The 19,951-nt window shown below is 32.4% G+C and overlaps 2 protein-coding genes across 2 annotated transcripts; one reads left to right on the top strand and one right to left on the bottom strand.

The window, feature by feature from the left end:
- Positions 1-1,605: 1,605 nt before the first annotated feature.
- LOC110698971 lies at positions 1,606-2,085 on the bottom strand. The gene has a single exon (XM_021876475.1). The coding sequence runs from the start codon at positions 2,083-2,085 to the stop codon at positions 1,606-1,608; it is 480 nt and encodes a 159-aa protein (XP_021732167.1).
- Positions 2,086-17,478: 15,393 nt separating this feature from the next.
- Positions 17,479-18,525, top strand: LOC110698893. Its single transcript, XM_021876399.1, has one exon. The coding sequence runs from the start codon at positions 17,778-17,780 to the stop codon at positions 18,213-18,215; it is 438 nt and encodes a 145-aa protein (XP_021732091.1). The 5' UTR covers positions 17,479-17,777; the 3' UTR covers positions 18,216-18,525.
- The last annotated feature ends 1,426 nt before the right edge of the window (positions 18,526-19,951 follow it).

The following is a 19,951-nucleotide window of genomic DNA, read 5'->3' as shown; positions in this document are numbered from 1 at the left end:
GAACCTCTATATTTATTTAATATTACATTAGATATGTATCTAAAATTACATAGAATGGAAAATATTAATTACAGAAACGGAAAGTATATATATGAATCAATATAATCACAAATATATTATATGATTTGGTGAATATTTTGTGTATAACTTATACTTTGTAGTAGTTAAATAATGTCATTGGCTTTAAAAAAAAAAGTAAAACAAGGGAGGGGATTTTGGAGGGAAAAAAACAGCACCAGGATATGACACGTGTCATTCCTAGTGTCTGTTTTAGTATTATACTAGTTTAGGACCCGTGCCGTACACGGTCTATTTAAAAATTATTCAAAAATTGACAAAACATACACATAAAATATAATGTAATGTTGACGTAATGTAATGTAATGTTGCAATGACCATTTTATTATTGTTAATAATAAAGTATTTATCAAGAAAAAAAAATCATTAAAAAAATTAATTAAAACACAAAAACATAGAGAGAAAGAATAATGTTGAATTGCACATGTGTTATCATTTGCTTTGCCTTTTATTTCTTTCATTTTCAGTAGTTGTTCAAGAAACTTGAACAATTATTATTTAATCAAGGAAGATAGCAATTGAATGAGATCGCCCGTCTACATATGATCACTGCATACAAAGCGTAAAGATCAGTATATCTTATGTAAAATTACATAATAAAATAATTATAAAATGTACAGTTGAAAAGTTTATTAAAAAAATGATATGTTAAGATTATATAGTATATATGTAATAAAATTATAAAAAGCTATACTAAGTTAAGGTAATAACTTCTCATATAGTATAGATAGGATATACATAAAATAAATTATTAACATATTTTTGAGAGATTTTTACGTTATTATTTGTGTAAATCTTTGAATTGCTTTAATTATATTTAGGAATGATTGTTATACTAATTTTGCATAGCATGATAATTTACATATTTGGGGATATGTTTACATAATAGTGCATATGATGATCATGATACTTATTTTAAACAAATATCTCAAATTTCTATTATGTGGCATAAAAGTACTAAATGCCTTCTGTTATTAGATTTACGAAGGAACATGCTCTCCATGATATTATTGTATAATAATTTTTCCATATTTAAGTTAACCAAGAAATAAGTAAGGAAGTAAATTTAAGAAATAAATAAATTAAACTTTAAATTTACACAAAGATAAATTACGTACCTCGTTATGCAAATTTTGAAACACCTCTTTGTATACTACCTTGTGTGTAGTATGAGATATTTTTCCTTCTTTTTCACATATCAAAACTTTTAGTCCACTTTTCTTTGTGACCCTTAAAACCGCAACATATAGTTGACCATGACTAAACACCGGTCTTGGGAGATATAGGCCAACATGTTGAAGAGATTGACCCTGACTTTTGTTAATAGTCATTGCAAAACAAACAACTAATGAATATTGCCTTCGTTGAAATCTAAAAGGCAATTTTATGTCAGTCGGGGTTAAAAGCATGCGAGAAATAAATACCTTATGTCCAATGTTGTTTCCCGATATGATTTAGCCTCAATTATATGGCTAACCAGTTGAGTAATCACTAACCTAGTGCCATTACATAGACCATTAGGTTGGTCTATATTTCTAAGTAACATAACTGGACCCCAATCTTCAATTTCAGGGTATGATTCGGAAGTCCTGAACAATTGATGCTATTTAAGAAATTCGGTGTATACAACTCTTGATAACCCCTCACATTTCTATCTGATGCACAAATATTATCTGAGCTAAGATAAATTTTCTCTTCCCCGGGAATAATAGACAATAGATGCTCATTAACTACCTCTACACACTCATTTGTTGGCACAAGAATAGCTCTCTCTTGAAAGTATTTTGTGTTATCCAAATTATGTGATATGAAAAGATACACACTTTCAACAATAGATGCAACCGGACTATTAACTTCATCTTTAATCAATATGTCATCAGGAATTTTTATAATTGTCTCCCCATCATTAGGTTCTCCTTCTTTACCATCTCCAATTCTCAATATCCACTCTAAAAATTCTTTGACCTTATTTAAATTCAAATGTGAACTTCTCACTTGAAGTCTCATATTTTGAGTTAATGATAGTACACGACAATAATCTCATATGTATGAAGAGTTGATGACTGAAAATACAATATCTTGTCGACTTCCTTTAGGAATAACCGGTAAAATTTGTGGAAAATCTCCACCAAAAACAACTATCTTGCCACCAAATGGTTGATCCATACTTTTTGGATTAGAAAATCTCATAATATCCCTCAGACTTTTATCTAGAGCTTCAAAACAAAATCTATGAACCATTGGAGCTTCATCCCAAATAATAAGTTTTGTCTTGATTAAAAGATCGGCCAACGGGGATCTCTATTTAATTTCACAAGTTGTATTTTCAGTTACATTTATTGGAATTTCAAATCTAGAATGAGCAGTTCTACCTCCGGGAAGAAGAAGAGATGCAATTCCACTTGATGCAACATTAAGTACAATTTCACCCTGACATCGTATAGCAACAAAAAGTGTTTTCCACATGAAGCTTATTCCTGTGCCACCATAGCCGTAAAGGAAGAAAACACCTCCTTCATCTGCAGCAAGATTATTCATTATTTCATCATACACCCCTTTTTGCTCATCAATTAGACATGAATATAGTCTTTTATTCTCTAAATCCATGGACGTTCTATTGTAACGAAGTTCTTCTTGAATAAGCTTATTAAGCCCATGAGAAACCAAATCATGATCTAGTAATGGCATCAGAGGGAATTGTGAAAGACTACGACCATTACTTTGTAATAAATTCTCTATATGTGCCAAAGTGTGGCCCTTTAATTGCTCTTCACTTAACATCAAGTCTAACAAAAGTAAATTGTAATATAAGCACGAGTTGACTTTATTTGCATGCATAAAATAATTGAAGTTTTAAAAAGTAAACATGTTTGCTTACACGAAACTTATTACAGTAGCCTAGTGATATTTGAACATTATATTTTAATCTATTGGTAATTCAAAAAATAAAAAAAAAAATAAAAATCCATCTGGATACATGTGAAATACCAATAAAGCAATAAGTTACCATTCAAAAAAATAAAAAAAAACAAAAAAAATTACAATAAGTTAAATTGGATATTTGAACTTATTGGTAATTCACGTGTCCTTTATTAGTGCATACATTATGTTAAGAATTGCTTATTGAATATTGCAAAAAGGATTTTTTTTATACTCACCAATTTTATATAGAATAATTATATGATTCTTTTTCTATATGGCCAAAGAATAATCTTTATGTATTACATCCTTAACTTAAGTGAATTGCTAAACATCGCCCGCAAATCTCCACATAAAGCCCACAAATTTGAAATGAAATGACATTTTTGCCCTCAACATCAAAAACACACTTTCATCTTAAAACACACTGTTATGGCTAATAAACGGGAAGTGACGACACCGGAGGCGGGAGGCGGTTTCGCGGTGAAAGTAAACAAAGTCGCCGGATCGCGAAGGAGCCGTGGTGGCGGCGCCCCACCCAGGCGCCACAACCACGGTGACGACGCCTGGCCAGGACGCCACCGCCACGGTGGCGGCGCCTGGGCAAGACGCCGTAGCCACGGTGGCGGCGTGGAGGTATATTTTTTTTTCGTTTTGGTTTTTTTTTGTTTTTTTTTTAATTTTTTGTTTGAATTTTGATAAATTTGAAATTTTTTTTAAAAAAACAAAAAAAAAATATTAATTTATTTTGAAAATATGTTTTAATAAATTCAAAAAATAAACAAAACTAGAAAGAAAAAACCAAAATAACAAAAAAATTTAGGAAACAAAAACATAATAAAGAAAAAAATTGCAAGGAAAATCCAAATAACAAAATACATTTTTTAAAAAAAAATAGGAAAAAAAATTTGAAAAAAAAAATAAAAAAAAAGGTTAATGGCGCCTGGCCAGGCGCCCCAGCCACGGTGGCGGCGTCCTGGCTAGGCGCCACCTCCACGGTGGCGGCCTCCCGGCCAGACGTTCGTCGCCAAAAATTGATTTTTAACCACTTCGGACCTCGTTTTCCGGCGACGACGGCGGCTCTTTGGTGTCCCTCGGCGATCCGGCACTGTTCCACATTTTGGGTGAGAGAAAATTTCGTTTTAGGTTAAAATTAGAACAAGGGCAAAGTTGTCAAAATTTTATAAATTGTGGGCTTTATGTAGAAAAACGCGGGCGATGTTTAACAAGTCCCTAACTTAAACGTAGTATATTTGTATCTCTTGTAAATCATATATATCTAACTAATATATATTGGACTAATGAAATAAGCAAAATTTAATAACATTATTAAACAAAACCAAACAACTTAAAAACATTGGACTAATGTCTTACCAGGAATTTGAAGAATACACCTTTGGGCCATTCAAAATTAATAATCCCACCTTTCGATTATTATTTAATAATCCGACCTTTGGGTGCCTTTAATGTTTATTGGTCCCATTTGACCAGAAACCGGTTGAGTAGGTTTTTTTTTTTTAAGTTTAATTTACACGTGTCGTTTCTTAATTGGTTGAAAAAAACAAAAAAAAAATTTAAAAAAAAAAAAAACAAACTAGCAACCTAATTGACCCACCTTCCCCTAACCCACAACTCTAGCCTTCAACCCCAGCCACCCCTACTGCCACACAGCCCAGCCAACCCCCTGCCTCCCAAGCACCGGTCGCCGCCCATGTGCCCTCCCCCGATGCCGGTGCCACCCCCCTTCCCCTTGAACCACCATTCCTCCACCCCTAAACCCCACAAAACAAAAAATGACCCACCTTCCCCTAACCCACAACCAAGTCCCCCATGGATTCCGGCAGCCTCATTCCCCTTTTCCGGCCAACTAGTCCCCCTTCCCTCTCTTTCCGGCCAACACTCGAAAATCCTCGCAACTCCAACCAATGCAGCCACCACACAAAACACCGCACCTCCTCTCTCAGCCCACGCACCTCCACCCTACGCAACCAATCAGCCACCAACCTGCAACAAACAACTACCAATCAGCCACACCTCACGCACAACCTTAAGACAGCAGCAGCCCCATTACCGCCACTTCCAAACCCCTGCTGCTGCTCTCTCTCTCCACCTCGCCATCAGCCAGCAACAGCAATTAATCCACCCACATCGAAACCCTAGAAACCCGAAACACTTAGCTAAGAGATGAGAAAGAGGTGGTAAAGCAACGATTTACTATTACAGGTGATTTTCGGGTGTTTCAAGTGGGGTAGAAAGGTGGTAAAGCAGCGGTGGTTGGGGTTGAGTAGAGGGATGGTTGAGTTTCGGGTGGAGGTGAAGAATGAGGGTGGGTGGTCGTGGTTGGGGTGGCTAGGGAAGTTGGGAAGGGCAGCGAAGGTGGCTGGGGTGGCTGGTAGTATGTCAGAATTCATGGAGGTGAGAAAGAGGGTGGTTGGGGAAGGGCGGCGAAGGTGGCTGGGGTGGCTGGGTGGTTGGGTTTTTTTTTTAATTTTTATAATTTGTTTATTTAATATAATTATGGTTAATTAAATTTAATATTATTTAAAAAAAATTAATAAATTATTTTATAAAAAAATTGGGTTTTTTTCTGTTTTTATTATTTTTTTTTTTACTAATCACAGGCCGCCACGTGTCATGTAACTGTTATAACAGGTTACATGGCCGGTTGGGACCAATAAAAATTAAAGGCATCCAAAGGTTGAATTATTAAATAATAATCGAAAGGTGGGATTATTAATTTTGAATAGCCCAAAGGTGGGATTATTCCAGTGAATTTTTCCTAAAAATAAAAGGTAAAAAGAATATTGCATGATTTAACTGGCTTTTCTTAAATTTGTTCAATTTTTCTTATCTTTGTTAAGTCTAAGTTTGCATAATTAATTATATAGTCATCATCTTTATTAAAATAAAATGTAGACATAATAGTATATAATCGAACTACTAATTGTTTGTTACCAAAAGTGAGTCAACTATAAAGTTATTAAGTATAATATTACTTACTATTATTTATTACTTACTTGTTAAAAAAAATTGCATAGTTTATATTTATATTAACTGACCTTTTTTATCTTTGTTAAGTCTTTTTTTGAAGGGTATCAAGTCTAAGATCGCTTTTTGAAGGGTATCTTGGTTAAATTAAAGATTTTTTTTTTAAGGGAAGATCGCATAATTATATATCACCGTAATATATATGTTAGGACAATCATGGTATATTTAGTAGATATTTACTTGGTGTTATTATTGTTTCCTTAAATCTAGGAGATAATTGATGGTGGGAATATTTAGTCATATAAATTCTCAAAATACGGTAAGATTTATATTTATTTTTATATATGCAAAATATCTGCTTCTTTATCTTTGTTAAGTCTATGATTGCTTTTTTTGAAGGGTATCTTGGTTAAATCAAAGATTGTTTTTTTTTAAGGGAAGATTGCAAAATTATATATCACCGTAATATATATGTTAGGAAAATCATGGTATATTTAGTAGATATTTACTTGGTGATTATTATTGTTTCCTTAATTCTAGGAGATAATTGATGGTTGGAATATTTATTCATATAATTTCTCAATATACTGTAAGATTTATATTTATTTTTATATATGCAAAATATCTGCTTCTTTAAATAAATTTTTTTTCTTAAAAAATATATATAAATACTAAGGACACACCAGGAGATGACACGTGTTATGGCTGGTGTGTCTTTTAGTATATATATATATATATATATATATATATATATATATATATATATATATATATATATATATATAATTACACAAGATTTTGAGACTTTTTAATTAAGGGAGAATAAGCTATAATTTAGAAAGCTGAAATATGGTGGTAAATATACAATGATGGAGCCAAAAATACAATATTAACATTCAAATTACCATTATATAGTTGTACAATAGTGGGGTTAAATGAGAAAAAAACATTTCTATTCATAGTGTTAATTTGAAATCTTATGAAATAATAACAATTGAGTTAGTTTTCTATTAAGTATTTCTATAATAATTTTACCAACTAACTTTTTTTTTTCTTAAAAAAATCTATTAACTATTACTAAAACAGGTCATGCTTACATCGATCCTTTTAAACATATGTCAAGCTATCATTTGAAAATTTCTCGCTAATACGATATATGATGTTAACTTTAAGTTTTTTTTTTTTAAAAAAAAGTTATTCTACTTATTTAATTTTTTGGAAGTACATTGTATAGTATATTTTTTTTATCAAACTAAATTAATTCATTAATAAAAATCCATACGACATCTACAATTTATAGTTTTATTGGGAATAACATGCATCATTAATGTGATATAATGTATACTATGCTTAAATATTTTCAACACAACTAATAAAAAATAATTTGTTTTTTTCTCAATTGTAATTTTAATAATTTTTGCTTTATTATTCATATTTTTTATATGCATTGCATTTGTTTATTCCGCATGAATTGCCTCATTTTTATATTGTATCACATACTACGCCTGTTTCTAAAAGTTCGATTCACTTACTATTCATGTGGTCAAAATAAAATAATTTTGACCACATTTTATAAGCTATACAATAAAAATAAATTAGCATGTGAGATCTTATTAGATTTCCATTATTATAAATAATCCATATATCAACTTTTTACAACTTCACTTGTACACAACCGGAGTTATTCATGGTCAAAGATGTTCATTGGAGACCGCGCAATTGCAAAGTGAGTCGAACTTTCAGGAACGGAGGGAGTATTAATTATGGGAAAAAAAGACTATTACTATCGTGCATCGAACGGGCACTAATCTAGTTTTTTAATAATATTCTATTTACTTTTTAATAATATTCTACTAACTAATGTTCCTCACAAAACCCCTTACTTTCTTCTCTCTCCTCAAACTTATACCTCACTACCTATTTATACTTATATATTAAAGTAATCCCCATTATTATCCCCTAAGTACACGTGTAATCACCTCATAAAAAATTTTGCCTCCAAAATTTTTTTCCTCCAAATAAATTTGATTTTTGTTTTTTTTTTTTTTTAAAAAAGAAGGTTATTACTATATTTCAGGAAGAAATTTTGATCTTATGTGCAGGGAATAATTCCCAACTATAATAATTTAAATAATATTAAAAAATTATAGTGGTAAAGAATAATAAATGTTACGTTATATTATAAAATACTATTTAGGATATTATCAAAAAGAATGTATTATTATATACGAGTATTATTTTTTCTGTTATATACAAGAATAACATGAATAGTACGTGACTACGTGAGTACTCACATTAATTATTGTACTGTAATTTAGACATTGAGATTAATCTTATGGTATATCACAATATTTATTATACTCTTTTTTTTTTAATGTTTTATTAACTTCTAATGATTCGTTTTGTACGACATCCTTCATCTTGCTAAGGCTTGTTCTTTCATTGCTTTCTCTCATATAGGCTTTTGATCTTGCTAATGCTTAATAAAATATGAGCACTTCCCGTAAAAAAAATAAAATAAATAAATCGTTTTGTACAGTTTCTAATAAACAAATAATAAAGTATTATTGTAAAATCGTGTGTTGCACGGCTTTTGAACTAGTTATTTTAATAAATTCAACTAATCTTCCTAAAACCCCGTAAAAGTCAAAACGTTTCATTTATTTAAACTCCTATTGTAAATTGATGTGAATTATAGGCAAATTGGTGTTTATTTTATTGATTTATGTAAAATGTATATGTTCATATATAAGTCATGTTTATATTTAACAATAGTAGTATCACCAAACTTATAAGGAAAATTGGCTTAAAATAATACCAACTATCAACAGTGTGTGCAAAATAATATGAACTCAACTATTTGCTATTAGCGGCACCACCTTTTGTACTATATGTGCAAAATAGTACACCGGACACCGAAAAAGTATTTTGAGTAATATTCCATCTATATTTATTACTATTTTATTTTATTTTTTTAATTAATTTTCTGTTTTAATTTCTTTCCAAATACATATTAGGTTAACAATTTCCTTTACAATCCAAATTAATAATGCCCCACCCCTTTGTTAGGCATTTTTATTTTTTGAATTGTCAATATGTATTTAAATATTTTTTTTTTCAGAATACCTATATTAATTTTACTATCACACAATATTAAATAGGATATTTAAATGCATTATTATGTTGATATAATTAGTTTTAAAAATTCAAATTTCCCCATATTCGTCAACCAAAATAATGTGGGGAAATTTTTTGGATTTTTTAAACAATATTTGAAACTAATTACATCAAAATATTAATGCATTTAAATACCCTATTTACTATGGTGTGGTAGTAGAAATTACTACAAGTGTTTTGAAATATATATATATACTAGTATTTTAAATACATATAGACAATTCAAAAAAAAAAAAAAAAACATTACAAAGGGGTGGAGCATTATTAATTTGGATTGTAAAGGAAATTGTTAACATAATATATATTTCGAAAAGGCTACAAAAAATTAATATAAAAATAAAAATTATAAAAAATATAGACAGAATATACCTAGCGATACTTTTCCGTGACCGAAGAACTATTTTTCACATATAGTACAAAAGGTGGTACCGCTAATAGCAAATAGTTGAGTTCCTATTATTTTGCACACACCATTGATAGTTGGTATTATTTTAAGCCAATTTTCCAACTAATAATTATAATGTTCATTTTTATGACATGTTCAAAATTCACTATATATAATTATAAATAAAAAAATTAAGATAAACAGATAGTTTAAAATATATATTTATAGTATATTTCCTCCGTTTCTTTTTAATTGACACGTTTCTTTAGTCAAGTTTTCCAATGCACAACTTCAACCATTCATATCTTTAATCAACGATAAGCAAAAATTACAAAAATTTGATATTTTGAAAATATATATCGTGACGAATCTAACAAGATCCCACATGACTATATTTTTCATTACGTATAAAGCACAAAACAAGGTCAAAAGAGAATGTGTGAATAGTAATAAAGTCAAAACGTGTCAACTAAAAAACGGAGGTAGTATATAGATATGTATTCATTTTTAATATATAAATAATACTCGTACATAAAATGTTCAACTTACTACCTCCGTTTATTTTTATGTGCAACTTTTGCCATTTTAGTCCGCTAACCATTATGTGCAACTTTCTATTTTCTTTCTATTTTTAGTAAACAAAAACCCTGAAAATTACAAATTTACCCTTACTTAAAAATTCAGATTTTCTTAACATTACCCTTATCCTACTTTAAATTAATCTAAACTTAATCAAATTAACCTAATCTAATGACTCCCTCCATTTATTACCCCATTTCCCCCCAACTACTCTCATTACTCACATTCCCAACCACCAAAAATTAATTTCTGATGGCTGGGCTTCCTTTAACATTCTGGAGAGTTCCTCAATTGAACCCTAGTTCATCTTCTTCGTCTTTCTCTCTCCTATTCGTCCCTATTTTTCTCCAATCTTACTCTCTAGATATTACCTTGAAACATTATATCTTTGAAAAAAAAGGAGTCCCCCCAAAAACATGATTAACCTTGATCCACTTCACGAAGCTTTCATGGCCACCGACGACGTCGGTGAGGGTAATTTGATTGTGTCCCTTATTCAATCCTTTGACACTGGATCTCCGTTTCCTCGACAATTCTACGAGTCTGGTGAGGCTAGCCCTTACTGTACATCCACCACCTACAAGGCTCTGGGTAAGGTGCTAGAAAGTTGTGAGGAGGAAGAGCGTCTGAAGAAGGCTGAGGGTCAGGGGGAGTCCCGTGGCAAGAAATTGCTTGATTTCAGTTCTGTATCTGTAGATCCGGTCTGTGAGAGTGGTGAGAGGAGTTCCGTGGCCACAAAAAACGCCAGATCTAAGAGGGCTAGGCCACCTACGAAGATCTGGGCTAGAAGGAAGGCGGCATTGGTGGCTCGAAGGCGGATGCGTGGGTTGCCAGATGTGCAGTATGTTGTTCTGTCCTCTGATGATGAGCCTGAAGAGGAGGAGGCTTCATCACCTCCTCTTAAGAAGGCTTGCCCTCCTTTGCTGCACGTTGAGAGGCGGATGAACCCAAGGGTTCAACCCTCGAACTGACTGCTTGCGTAACGATTCCTAACCCTAAATTGACTAAAAAAAATTTTGAGTCCCTTTACTTTGATTTATTTAACAGTATGTTGATTTGATCTGGTGGGTTGATGGCTATGTTGCTAATTTCTGATCTGGTGGGTTGATGGCTATGTTGCTTATTTCTGATATGGTAGGTTCTGATCTGTTGGATTGTTGGATTTTTGGGTCTGTTGAGTTCATTTCTCTAATACTCGGATTGTTGGTTGTCTGATTGTGTTGGGTTATTGTACCTTTTCCCTGGTTTCTGATTGTGGTGGCTTGTTGTCTGATCTGTTGGATTATTGGATGTTTGGTCCTGTTGAGTTCATTTCTCCAATATTCACAGTGTTGGGTGTTTGGATGTGTTAGGTTGTTGTATCTGTTGGCTGTGTTTGCTGTTTTTGATTAAGTTGGCTTAATGTATGTTCTGGTGTGTTTGACCGATCTGTTGGTTTGTTGGAATATGTTGGCTTGTTGGACTTTACATCCCGTCCTTCTAATTGTTGTTGATTATTGGGTAGTCAGTCCCTTACTGGATGGATCTGTTAGTTTTTTATTAATTTGATGGATTATGTTTGCTATGGGGATTTGATTGATGAATGGTGAGGCTGCTATGGAGATTTAATTTGATGAATTATTGGGTAGTCAGTCCCTTGCTGTGTTCTTAAAGGAGTCCCCTTTGATTTTCTTTTGTATCCTGATTTGTATTGAGTCCCCTATTGTAGTGTGTTGTTTACCTTATCCAAATCCACATGATGAAGGGACTCCATTGAATTTCACTAAACACAACTATTTTGCTCCAACATTTTGCTTAATGCTCTTGTTGTTGAGGTAACCTTGTGACTTAGTGTTGTATTCAATAATGACATACAAACCTTCTGATGGATTGGTTGGCCACATAACAGTTGATTCTTGTCATTTATATTCCATTCAAAATGTGGGTACAAAAGGATTATACCTTCATCAAAAGACTTTACAACAGACTGTCTTACATGCTTGAATGATTGTACTCAACAAAATACACCTAACCAACAGATAACTGAATAATAAAAAAAAACACAGATTAACATAGCTAAGTGGTTATGTGTGGCAGTCCATGTGTTGTCTCATTGTTGTGATGAGTCCCCTAATCTGCATCTACCTCCATATCTTCTGTTGCTTCTTCATTGCCTTGAGTTGCTCGCCTAAACATAGTGTTTAGGTACTCCACAACCTCTACCACTACTTCCTTCTACACTTCTACTTCATCTTGTAGAATGCCAAGATTTTCAAGCTTTTTTTTTGTTCATGTGGGGTATTTTGTACTTGTTCCCACCTTCTGCCCTGAGGATCTTTATCATGCATTTTTGCAAAGTAACCCAGATGTACTTGTTAACTTGGGGATTGAATGTGTCATAAGAGTCTCTCACTTTTTCAACTAGCTCATCTATGTCTCTAGGAAAAGAGTGATATTGCAAAGATTGAATAGACCTAAATAACCCTAAATCAAGCACATTCAAATCAGGTGACTGTGCTGGCTGAAAAACAAAATTTATGTTGAACACATTTGTTGTTGTTGCTGCCATAAATTCTACATCATTAGGAACTTGGTGAGGCCTTGCATTCTCCCATTAGATGACAACATTTTTGGCTAGACTTTCGGGACACTTTGAGATGATTGCTGGTTTGACCTTTGTCAGCAACATATCTCTAATCACTTCTCTGTTTACATTCTGGAGTGCCTTTGTTTCCAAAGTTCCTTTGGGTCTTTCTTTGCTTGATTTCTGTGCTACTTGCTGGACAGTAAATGGGAATATGTCATACTTCCCATCATGTAGGAGTTCCCCATTTCTATCATACATTGGCTTCCCAATAATTGCCATAAACATTGCCTTCAGCTTGAATCTTTTTTACTACACTGCCATGTATGGATCCTCCTCACTTGGCAGTAGATAAAACCAACTTTTATCAGGGTTCAAATAGAACCACTTCTCATCTATGTGTATGACATGTTTCATGTCAACAAATGTGGGGTCCCCATTACTTGTAATTGGATTTATATGTGGGCCAAAATCCATTTGAGTCTGGCTACCTTATGATCTGATGTCAGTGTTGGCTTATTGCAGCTTGTGTGTGTTCTTAGTCTTCCCCTTTTCTTCAAATTGTGAACAGTAACATGACTTATCTTCAGTGCTCCTGTATAACTTCTTTCTGTCTGCCTTAAATGCAAAGGGACTGCCTGTAGAATTTCATCAGATATTTGCAATGGCTTTCTCCCTGTTCTGCCATACTTCTTAGTCCTGACATCAATCAAGTCCCCTTTTGCCAACTGTTTTTTTTTATTTCCGTGAAGATTCTTGTGATGGTGGATTTGTGAACATTGAATTGAGATGATAAATGTTTCATGTGACCCCTTGGTAATCTTCCCTCATGCATTTTGACCAACATTGCATCAACAATTTGTCTTCTCTTGAGTTGCTTTCTGTCTGCCATTTAAGTCCCCTGATGAAATGGTTGTTGCATTTGTGAGGAAGCAACCTTAGCTTCTGTGTTTTGCTGGCCCTGTTCTCCTTCTTGGTTGCCTTGCATGTTTTCATCTTCAGATTCATAGTCCCCCATGCCTGCGTCTTGCATTTCTTCTTCATGGTCATACCACAATTCTGCCATCTGTTCTTCATTTAGTATGTGATCAACATCGAAAAACACAGCATCAACAACTTCTGCCGTCTGTTTTTCTTCTTCAGCAAAGCTTGATGATGTAGGGGGGCTGCTGAGTTTTTGTGGAATACACGAAAGATGCAGCTTGATGTGCAGGACTGATTTCAGCTTAGCCGATTTTTTTGGATGTTAATGGGCTGGTTAATGTGTAATTAATGTTAACTTAATGATGCATGAAGGCTTTATATGCCTTAAAAGGATTAAGATTTGTGCTGCTAACTCTGTTTTTGTAAACATTTAATGTCTTAGAATGGAGACTGTTATTTATAGTCCTCTTAATGATGAATGAAGGCTTTAAATGCCTTCAAAAAATTCAAATATGTGCTGTCTTTTTTTTGAAAAATGGAGGGAACCAAAATTTTCACCCAAAATTCAATAATTTCAATTTTTGGTGAAAATTTGGAGGGAAATCCACCCCATGTGTAATGCTGCCAGATTTTCCCACCCACCATTGCAAGTGGGTGGCCCTACTTTCTCTCTCCTATCCTTTTAATATAGTATACTTACTTTTCTTAATATTTGCCCTTCAATCTTTTGTATCGTAAACCGTAAAATGTGCCAAAGTTGCACATAAAATTAAATGAAGGTATATTTAACCTGGACCAGCCAAGGTGGCTAGACCAAGATTCAGCTAAAAAATTGTGTATGGCGATTTCTAAATGATAGATTTATTGTTTTTGGGCTTATGTTTTGGGCTTTATAATGAAGTGCAACCTTTTAGAGAAATTGGATGTCTCGGCCCGATACTCGTAAATTCATAATACTCCGTACTCCGCAGTGTTTATTACTTGCATTCGACTTTTTATGTACGAGTATAACCTTAATACGTACTTATCTTAAAAGTGTCTTTTAAAAAAAAAAAAAAAAAAAAAGAAAAAAAGAAAAACAATTGTAAAAAATTATCTATTAAATTTAGATATTTGTGAGAAACTAGCTTTAAAAAAAATTGGCAAGATGCGTGATCTAGGAATGCATGCCTATAATTAATCTTAGCCGTTGACTCAATTTTTTTCGGTGTTGTCCTCATGTTAGTAGCATATCTTTTTTTTTTTTTTTTTTTTTTACCGTTTACAATTAAAAAAGACCATGAGCGCCTCGTTTTGCATGTAAGAAATTGTATCGTTTCGTGTGCTTCGGTTTTGTTGTTAAGGTATAGGGCATCATTTTGGTTCTTAAAGATCAAATTCGATGTCAAAAGTGCCTAAAAACAAATATCAATGCCTCAAATTGCTTATAAAGAATTGCCTCAGTTTATAACTAACGGTCCATAATATTCTCTTAACTATGAGACATGGTCAAATATACTTCGTAGTATGGAGTAGATGATTGTAAATAATTAAGTGAAAACAATGCATTTTATCTTGAAACAGATGCATTATATGTAATAATTCTAGTTAATTAGATTATATGTGGTCAAACTCTCCTTTATCATATACACGATCTTTATATACAGCCAGACTCATCATTAAATTACCAACTCATTTTATCTGAAATTACAATTATTTATAAATTTATTAGTATTATTTTCTCCGGGATTATCATATCTAAACCACGTACACATTATTCTATCTAAATTAGTCAAAAAATTTGAAATTCAACGCCTTTAATCTTACAACAAAGCCCATGTGCATGTAAACTACGTATACGTAATAAGAAGCTAATTAAGCATATTTTTATGGCTTAACTAATTAATTACGGGAGCTTAGCTTCTTCAAAGCTTCGTATAATAAGACATTAAAACCTACCAATACACAACTAACTACTACTATACGAAAAGGTGAACAATAAATTTTCAATTCAAGAAAAAAAGATAATCTTAAATCCAATTATAATCCAATTTAAAATTTGACGCGTTTGTATGGGCATCTTTCGGCCCCATACATGACGCATTTAATTAACTACCAATCTTGCTTTATATTTAGCCAAACTTCCACTTGTATTGAGTTCCTATTTTATTTTGATTATTATTGTTTTTATAGTTACATAACTTATTTATTATTGGATATAAAAGTTATAATTATGTAACACAATTACACGTGGGTGGTTATGAACATTAAATGGGATATTATGGGCAGCCTTATTCATCAATAACTATAGAGTGAAGTCAATTAGTTGGTAGTGTACCTTCTAAAATACTAGAGGATGACTATACTTCGAATATGGTTGTAGGGCAGAGTAACCATACCACTCCGTAAATAGTTCATCCCGTGTTTATAATTCCGGCTACATTTCAAATTACGTACTTATTACGGAGTATATAATAATTGTGATTTACATTATGCTTTCGAAACAACTTTAAATTTTTATGAATAGAAAATATTATCCTTTTTTACCAAAGATGTAAGGCTAAGACTATTTTTTAATTTATTTTATTTCACGTTTTGATAGAGGCATAAAATGCAAATAATAAAAATATAATTTGATTTTGAGTACTTTATATTACTTTCATATTTCAACAAACTAATTTAGCTGATATTTACATACATAATCAAAGATACTAAGATTTAAATCAAATTTAGGTATTTTTTATTCGATAGAAAAATACACAAAGAAGTTAGGACCGTACTTTCTCAAGCTGAGAATCATCGATCCTACATGCATGGATAATGTTTCCTGAGTACATGAATTGCACTATACACTTTTTGTTTGTTTTGGACTTGAACCATACATTCTTATGCACAAACTAGACTTACTTTATTGGGGCTTGAATTCAGAGGAAGTTCATGTCCATAATTACTATTGTCATGAATGATAATAACAAGTGTCTGTTTGTACATTTATATCTTATGTTGGTATAGTAATTGTACCAACATAAAGTCTAAAAATACCAACAATCTTGTTGGTATATTTAGACCTCATATTGATATAGTAATTATACCAATATAAAATCTAAAAATATCAACGGGACTTTGTTATTGTCATTGAAGATATAAGCAATTATTGATTTAGACAACTTGATTTTAATACACCACCTTCCTCAGCTCCAACAAAAAAAAAAAAAAAAAAAAAAAAAGAGGTGCACGTACGCACGGTTGTATTATAGAATCAACTACTCGTCTAAGAAAATGAATGAAGTACTTAGCTTTGACTTCTCTTCTTTGGCTAACCACCATCCTTTAGTTGACTAGAAAATATATTTTCAACACATTTGATCTTATCATACTATATTAAAAAGCTATGAAATTCTACTTATACAAGGCAACTATACACCGTGGATTTTTCATCCTACTCTGTATCAAACTAGATTATTAGTCCATTACAATAAAGTACGTGATGACTTTTATTATTGTATGTGCGTTATTTTATATAATTAATGCTCAGTTATTCTTAATATTTCAGTTTTTAGTATTTTACATGCAAATATCATTTTTCTAAATATAAACATTACGGAGTATTTACTAAAAGTGTACTCCCATTCCTTTTTTTTTTGTTCTACTAGTATTATTCTTTCGTTACTTATTTAAAAGTTATATTTTAAGTATAAGTAATAATCTAGTCTTTTCATATTGGATAAAAGAAACATAGACAATTACTAAGAAAACGAGGGACGAAGGTATCGGAATAGAGCATGTATGGAGCAATATCCAATTTTAGGGACGGAAGAGGTAATCAAAAGCACCTAGACCAACTAAGCTTGTGACTGCCAGCCAAACTAGATCAAGAAAAACGGCGCAACTTAAGAAAAAATTCACCATATAACCGACCAAACCATGAATATACAAATTATTCAAAAATGTAATCATACACAAATTAAAGTTGCCAAACTTCCAAGAATCACACATATAATTATATAACACGCAATTGACTCAGCCAGCCACTGCTCACATGTTATAATCTTCAAATATAAACCATACTCCCAAATCCCTATATATATATATACACCTTATGTTACATTTTTATTATACCATAACTTTCACTTTAAAACCTTCCAATAATATTTCAATATACAAAATCAAATTCAAACAACAAAAATGGAGAGGAACAACACTAGAATGGTACGTATAGATGAAGACGAGCTTGAATGCTTAAGGAAATTAGCAGAGCCAATTGTTCAATCTAGAATTGTACGTATAGATGAAGACGAGCTCGAATGTTTAAGGAAATTAGCAGAGCCAAGTACTACTGATCGTGCATATCGTCAAAAGGTTACGCCTGTTACTAATACCAAGTCTAGATTGTCTAGCAATAATAATGATGATAATAAGATTTTTGTTCATGATGATGAATTTTTTCATCGAGTAGAAAAAAAAGTTGTAACGCAAGTGCCTGGGAAAAAACTAGAGAGTAAGAAATCTGAAGATATAAATGAAAGTGCTGAGAAATTTATTCAGAAATTTAAGCAGCAATTGCTTCTTCAACGTCTCGAATCGATTGAAAATGTTGAGAAGATGCTTGAAAGAGGGCTCTGAGATACACTACAAACAGAGGATCTGTGTTTTTGGGTGCTTGAATTATTATTTGATTGATTATGTTAATAATTTATTCATTTTAAAGTTTTAAGTTTACGTAATTACTTGTTTTTTCTGCATGTTTGTTAATGTTATAAATGTATGAAATAGTATTAATCAAGCATGTAAAGTAGATTATTCTTTTGTTGGGTATAATGATTTCTGGTTACTAAAGCTTGTATTAAATTTTCAGAATTCAAGATATCATCTACTACTATGATATTACTATTTAGTACCATTATTTGGTGGTGTTTTGGAGTCTATCTTCCTACTATATTGTCTTTTGCTATATGAATAGTGCAGTTGATCTGATACTTCTTTAATTGTATACTAAATGACCTATTTCTTTACCTTTGTTAAACATATCTTAAATCATATACTAGAAGAATGAAGTATAATTTCCAAGATATTATTGGAAACTCCAAATAATATTTAGGAAAAATTGGTAAAAATAATCCCAATTTTTACCCGTTCGCTCAAAATAATCCCAAATTTAAATTAGCCAAACTTTTGGGGTTATTCGCGTTAAACAATTCCAACCGGTCACCAACCTATTATATCAAGTTACGAGGACACGTGACACCACATGAATGATTGAAATTTTTTTTTTTAAAAAAAAAGGAAAAACTAAATAAAAATTTTTAAAAAAACCCCAGGCCCCACCCACAACCACCCTCCCCACCACCACCCAAAGAAGTAGGCCGCCCCTAACCGCCGCACCTAGACCCTTCCTCCGGCTTGCCTGCGTCGGCTCCCTTCCCCAACCTCCTAAATCACCTAATATCGACCCCAAAACCCCCATTATCACCGCAAAACCCCGACTAGGATTCTAAGGGTGGGGGAGGGCCGGTTGGGGGGTTTTGCGGTGGGGCTGGGCTTTTTTAAGGGTTTCGGGGTGTGATAATGGGGGTTTCGGTGGTTTAAGGGTTAGGGGGAGGGGCAGTGCTGGAGCCGAAGCCGACGCCGGCGAGGGGAAGGGGGGTGGGTGCGGTGGTTAGGGGCTGGGTTACCTGGACTGGGTGGTGGGAGGGGGCTGTCAGAAAATCCGGGTTGGTGATAGGGTTTTCAACTGTTTTTTTTTTTTTAAAATAAATTTATCTTTTTTTAAATTTTCAATCAATCACGTGGTGACACATGTCACTTAAACCAAAAAAAAAAATTACCTCTTTAAAGGGTAACTGGTCACTTGGGACCGTTTAAAGCGAATAGCCCCCAGATTCGGATTATTTAAAAATATAATAATCCAAAGTTGAGATTATTTTGAGCGAATAGACAAAAGTTGAGATTATTTTTACCAATTTTTCCTAATATTTATAAAACTACATATCCAAACGAGCATTACAATATCTCATATGATTATGTTTTTCCTTATATAAATTGTTATTAGTCAAAAAAATCTTTCCAAATGAAAGATTGTACTTGAGATTTAAACAATAAAGGAAATAAAGGGATCAGATCGGTCCAAGTTTTACTATATACTCTTGTTTCTAAGAAATGCTGAAAAAAAAATGGGTTTGAAAAGATGTACGGAATATAATAATTTGGCATAATAGATGTTAAATACTTAAATTTGCCAAAAAAATGTAATGAAATAAATGTGTCAAATTAAACTTTCTTAAACACCTTAATACGAAAAATGAGTCTAACTTCAGGAGACATCATTCATACATATATTGGGCTGGCTGAAATAGTCGAAC

Source organism: Chenopodium quinoa, unplaced genomic scaffold, assembly GCF_001683475.1.
Source record: "Chenopodium quinoa cultivar QQ74 unplaced genomic scaffold, ASM168347v1, whole genome shotgun sequence".
NCBI lineage: Eukaryota > Viridiplantae > Streptophyta > Magnoliopsida > Caryophyllales > Amaranthaceae > Chenopodium > Chenopodium quinoa.
The sequence above is the reverse complement of the archived record's forward strand: the minus strand, read 5'-3'. Positions and strand labels throughout refer to the sequence as shown.

Coding starts and splice junctions, on each gene's coding strand:
- LOC110698971 (XM_021876475.1), bottom strand. CDS start 2,085: ATGAGACTTCAAGTGAGAAGTTCACATTTGAATTTAAATAAGGTCAAA.
- LOC110698893 (XM_021876399.1), top strand. CDS start 17,778: ATGGAGAGGAACAACACTAGAATGGTACGTATAGATGAAGACGAGCTT.